This window comes from Rhinopithecus bieti, unplaced genomic scaffold (genome assembly GCF_001698545.2).
Source record: "Rhinopithecus bieti isolate Rb0 unplaced genomic scaffold, ASM169854v2 scaffold_20840, whole genome shotgun sequence".
In the NCBI taxonomy this organism is placed as follows: Eukaryota; Metazoa; Chordata; class Mammalia; order Primates; family Cercopithecidae; genus Rhinopithecus; species Rhinopithecus bieti.
Window position 1 is genome coordinate 187616 of NW_016809955.1, and position 6037 is coordinate 193652.

General features: G+C 41.4%; 2 protein-coding genes across 4 annotated transcripts in view; one reads left to right on the plus strand and one right to left on the minus strand.

Moving 5' to 3' along the window:
- The window catches only part of LOC108541467 (schlafen family member 12-like), a 61873-nt gene that overhangs the window by 46872 nt on the left and 8964 nt on the right, over window positions 1–6037 (minus strand). The window lies entirely within an intron of this gene.
- LOC108541443 (serine/threonine-protein phosphatase 4 regulatory subunit 2-like) lies at window positions 4478–5795 on the plus strand. Its single transcript, XM_017890986.1, is given in 4 exon segments — window positions 4478–4593; window positions 4765–5069; window positions 5072–5436; window positions 5439–5795. Coding segments are annotated over 4 exon segments (1143 nt in total).

The following is a 6037-nucleotide window of genomic DNA, read 5'->3' on the forward strand; positions in this document are numbered from 1 at the left end:
TGCACAGCAAAATAAACTATCATCAGAGTGAACAGGCAACCTACAGAACGGGAGAAAATTTTTGCAATCTATCCATCTGACAAAGGGCTAATATCCAGAATCTGCAAGGAACTTAAATTCACAAGAAAAAAAAAAAAAAAACCCCATCAAAAAGTGGGCAAAGGATATGAACAGACACTTCTCAAAAGAAGACATTTATGCACCCAACAAGCATATGAAAAAAAAAAGCTCATCATCACTGGTCATTAGAGAAATGCAAATCAAAACCTCAATGAGATACCGTCTCATGTCATTTAGAATGGCAATCATTAAAAAGTCAGGAAACAACAGATGCTGGAGAGGATGTGGAGAAATAGGAACACTTTTACACTGTTGGTGGGAGTGTAAATTAGTTCAACAATTGTGGAAGACAGTGTGGCAATTCCTCAAGGATCTGGAATTAGAAATACCATTTGACCCAGCAATCCCATTACTGGGTATATACCCAAAGGATTATAAATTATTCTACTATAAAGACACATACACACATATGTTTATTTCATCACTATTCACAATAACAAAGACTTGGAATCAACCCAAATGTCCATCAATGATAGACTAGATAAAGAAAATGTGGCGCGTATACACCATGGAATACCATGCAGTCACTGAAAAGGATGAGTTCATCACTTTGCAGGGACATGGATGAAGCTGGAAACCATCATTCTCAGCAAACTAACATAAGAACGGAAAACCAAACACTGCATGTTCTCTCTTATAAGTGGGAGCTGAACAATGAGAACACATGGACACAGGGAGGGGAACATCACACACTAGGGTCTGTCAGGCGGTGGGAGGCTAGGGGAGGGACAGCATTAGGAGAAATACCTAATGTAGGTGACGGGTTGATGGGTGCAGCAAACCACCATGGCACATGTATACCTATGAAACAAACCTGCACGTTCTGCACATGTATCCCAGAACTAACAAACCTGCATGTTCTGCACATGAACCCCTGAACTTAAAGTATAATAAAAAAAGAACTTGTCCGCATAACAAAATACCACCTGTTCCCCCAAAACTACTGAAATAATATAAATAATAATAGTAAATAAAAAATAAAATAGATTAGAAAAGAAAAAAAGTTGAAGAGATGGAAGCTCAGAAACATTAACTTTCTCAAAGTCACTCAAACCCATACCGAAAGAGAAACCTATACTCTTCCTACTAACTTTATAACCTCATACATAGACATCATCTGTCATGTCTTTTGGTCCCCTGGCTAGCCTCCCAGGTGACTGCTTTGCCTTTTATGTGATGTTTTGAGTCCTTCTAGTGTCCAGTGAGCCTGGAAGCTGTTGTCGTGTATCTCTTGTCCTGACCTAATGTCTTCCTGCCTACAGGGTCCCTTTGACTATCAGTTTGTTCCTCCTTTCCCATCCCCCACCAATCTCCCAACTTCATTCACTTCCCTTCCTTTATTCCCGTAAACTTTACCCCCTCTCCCTTCACCATCACCATCATTAAAAAAAAAAAAAAGGTTGGGAGAAACACACAGATGGATAAAATAAGATAATTTGAGGACATACTCAAAATGGCTTTAGATGCCAGGTGGGGTGGCTCACGCCTGTAATCCCCACACTCTGGCAGGCAGAGGCGGGTGGATCACCAGAAGTCAGGAGTTCGAGACTAACTTGGCCAACATGGCAAAACTCCATCTCTACTAACAAATACAAAAATTAGTCAGGTGTGGTGGCAGGCGCTTGTAATCCCAGCTACTTGGGAAGCTGAGGCAGGAGAATCTCTTGAACCTGGGAGGCAGAGGTTGCAGTGATCTGAGATCACGCTACTGCACTCCAGCCTGGGCAACAGAGTGAGATTCCATCTCAAAAAAATAAATACAATACAATAAAATAAAACACCTTTAGAAACCAAAGGAGTGTAAAATAAGAAAATCCATTATTTATTGATTGTCCCAGGAAGTTTACATATATCTCCAGTCTTCCCAAATTCTCCAAGGCAGATATACTTATTCCCATTTTCATGTGAGAAAACAGGGACTCAAATATGTCAAGTGAAAGGTGGGTGAGGTAGCATGTCTGTAATTCCAGCTACTTAGGAGGCTGAGGTGCAAAGCTCGCTTGAACCCAGGAGTTAGAGGCCAGACCGGGCACCATGACTTGCCCAATGTCCAGTGTCACACCACTAGGAAATGGCAGAGCCTGTGTCTGCACCCAAGTCTCTCAGACATCAGATCTTCTATTGCTTACACTCTACTGCCCTGCCCTGCCCTGCAAGCCACAGACTACCCCTACCTGACAAAGGGAGAAAATCACGACATTCGATGTCCCTTTACCTAGTAATTGAATAGGTCTTCTTTTTTCTTTACTTTTATAATGGAACACGCTTCCTGAGGAAATCACATAAAGGCAAGAACTGTCTCTTTCATTTCTTTAATATTCCACATAACACTTAGTAACTGACAGAGATTAGACTAAGTACTTAACAAATGCTTCCGCTCCACATGCACCAAAGTAGTCACCGCTCCCCATGTGATCTAGGGACTCTGTACCTTTGCGTAGGTGTGCTCTGAGACTCTAATGCCTTCCTCTAGCTTTTTCACCTGATAAACTCCTCTTGTCCATCCCAGAACTCCCATATTTGTCCTTGCATCCTTGGGACTCCCACAGAGCATTGTGTCCATTCCAGGTACTAATTTCACTATGAAGCTAGAGAATCTTTAAAAACATCAGTGAGAGGGCCAGAGCAGTTTTTCTCAAACTATGTAATATCAGGTGAGGGCTCCTGAGGGTTTAGGACATTAAGAGGAAGGTATCTGGGGCTGGGCACGGTGGCTCACCCCTGTAATCCCAGTATTTTGGGAGACCAATGTGGGAGGATGACCTGAATTCAGGAGTTCAAGACCAGCCTGGGCAACACGGTGAAACCTCATCTGTACTAAAAGTACAAAAAAGTAGTTGGGCATAGTGGCAAACACCTGTAATCCCAGCTACTCGGGAGGCTGAGGCAGGAGAATCACTTGAGTCCGGGATGTGGAGGTTGCAGTGAGCCAAGACTGCACCACTGCCTGGGCGACAGAGTAAGACTCTGTCTCAAAAAAAAAAAAAAAAGAGGAAGGTCTTTGGGGCTACTTGATTCAGACCTACCACCCCAGGCCCCGACTTTCTTCAGTACCAATAACCCCAGTTATAGATAAAATTTGTTTGAGACAGTCATTACCTTTCTTCCAAGAGAAGCACTGACAACGTTGAATCTGAAGCCAAATTATTGTCAATCAATTCTAACAATTAGTGCACTAAGAACATCTCTATTCTTTTCTTTTGAACTCTGTCACCCAGGCTGGAGTGCAGTAATGCGATCTTGGCTCACTGCAACTTCTGCCTCCTGGGTTCAAACAATTCTTGTGTCTCAGTTACCTGGATAGCTGGGATTACAGGCATGTGCCACCATGCCTGGCTAATTTTTGTATTTTTAATAGAGACAGGGTTTCACCATGTTGGCCAGGCTGATCTCAAACTCCTGACCTCAAGTGATCTGCCCACCTTGGCGTCCCAAAGTGCAGGAATTACAGGTACTTTGGCCTGTAATTTTGGTGCAAGATTGCGCCATTGCATTCCAACCTGGGAGACAAAAGCGAAATTCTGTCTCATATAATAATAATAATAATAATTTTAGAACATATTCCATGCCAAATACCAAAGCACTCCTACTCCCATCTTCCCATTTCCTGCCTTCCTAGTCTCACCCTTCTCGCTTACTACAGACGCTTTTTTAAAGTTTCTTGCCTATGCTTCCAAAATTTCTTTACTCAAATACAAACAAACATTTTTTCCTTTCTTATACAGTAAGTACCTACTTTTTGGACAGTGAATTTTCAGCTGTCTTGGACTGAGAGACCCTTAGAGCTACCTGTCCTGAAGGAGAATTCTTGCATCACTTACAGATTAGTATGAGGCTCCCTCCATTACACAAATCTTCTGCTTGCCACAGGCAAACAAAGAACAATTATGTGACATGAGAATAACTTAGCAATATACGTTGGACACCTTTCCATATCAATACACAAAGAACTTCCTTCTTCTTCTTCTTTTCTTTTTTAACATCTAACATGCTATTTTATGGACGTATTATATTCAAATAGTCCCTATTGATGGACACTTGGGATTTTTCCCCCAATCTTTTGCTGTTATGAATAACCTTGTATATTTGGTATGTATGCAGGCATATGTGTGCGTGTGTGTGTGTGTGTGTGTGTGTGTGTGTGTGTGTGTGTATAAAATTATATGTAAGTCCTAAAGGGTAAATGTATTTTTTAATTCCAATAGATACTGGGCTCCCTTCGTTCCCCCCGCCCCTCCCCATCACCTGCGTGCCGTAGTGTGTGCGAGAGAGGGGAGGGCTTCGGGGTGTCGGGGAGGGGTTCCGGTCCTGAGAGACCCGCGGAGGGAGGCGGAGATTGTGAGGGACGCCGGAAGCCATGGACGTAGAGAGGCTCCAGGAGGCGCTGAGAGATTTTGAGAAGAGGCAGGGAAAGGAAGTTTGTCCTGTCCTGGATCAGTTTCTTTGTCACATAGCCAAGACTGGAAAAACAATGATTTAGAGGTCCCAATTTAAAGGCTATTTTATTTTCAAACTGGAGAAAGTGATGGATGATTTCAGAATTTCAACTCCTGAGCCAAGAGGTCCTCCCAACCCTAATGTCCAATATATTGCCTTTGACAAAATGAAGGAAAGAATACTGAAAATTGTCGCTGGATTTAATGGTATCCCTTTTACTGTTCAGCGACTATGTGAATTGTTAACAGATCCAAGGAGAAACTATACAGGAACAGACAAATTTCTTCGAGGAGTAGAAAAGAATGTGATGGTTATTAGCTGTGTTTATCCTTCTTCAGAGAAAAACAATTCCAATAGTTTAAATCGAATGAATGGTGTTATGTTTCCTGGAAATTCACCAAGCTATACTGAGAGGTCTAATATAAATGGGCCTGGGACACCCAGGCCACTTAATCGATCAAAGATTTCTTTGTCAGCCCCCATGACAAGAAATGGCTTGCCTGAGAGCACAGACTCAAAGAGGCACATTTGCAGCAAAATGAGGAGAAAAATCACAGTGACTCTTTGACATCTGAATCAGAAGTTTCCTCAGTGAGCCCTTTGAAAAATAAACATCCAGATGAATATGCTGTGGAAGCTGAGGGGCATGAGGTAAAAAGACTCAGGTTTGACAAAGAAGGTGAAGTCGGAGAAACAGCCAGTCAAACGACTTCCAGCGAAATTTCTTCAGTTATGGTAGAAGAAACAGAAGCATCATCATCTCAGGATAAAGACAAAGAAAGCCCTTGTACCCAGCAGCACTGTACAGAAGAGGATGAAGAAGAGGATGAAGAGGAAGAAGAGTCTTTTATGTCATCAAGAGAAATGATCCCAGAAAGAAAAAAAATCAAGAAAAAGAATCTGATGATGCCTTAACTGTGAACGAAGAGACTTCTGAGGAAAATAATCAAATGGAGGAATCTGATGTGTCTCAAGCTGAGAAAGATTTACTACATTCGGAAGGTAGTGAAAACGAAGGCCTTGAAAGTAGTGGTTCTTCTGACTGCTGTGAAACAAAAGAATTAGTAAGATCCAATCCTAGTAAAACTGGAGAAATTCTTTCAGAATCATCCATGGAAAATGATGATGAAGCCACAGAAGTTACCGATGAACCAATGGAACAAGACTATTTAGAAACATTTAGATGCAGTATTTTACATACAGTTCTGCTTTTAACACTGTATAAAACTTTTATGTAATAAAGTGGACCTTTAGTTTTACAAAAGAAGCAGGTTGTAAAATAAAGTACTTTATGGATAATTTCTGAAAGAGTTGTACATGTAAGAACTGTGAACATCAGCTCCTCTGGGTTCTGCTTACCTTACCACTGACTGTCTTTCTTTCTTTCTTTCTTTCTTTCTTTCTTTCTTTCTTTCTTTCTTTCTTTCTTTCTTTCTTTTCTTGGTCTGGGCAAATCAGTGGTTTGTGTATAGATTTTTTT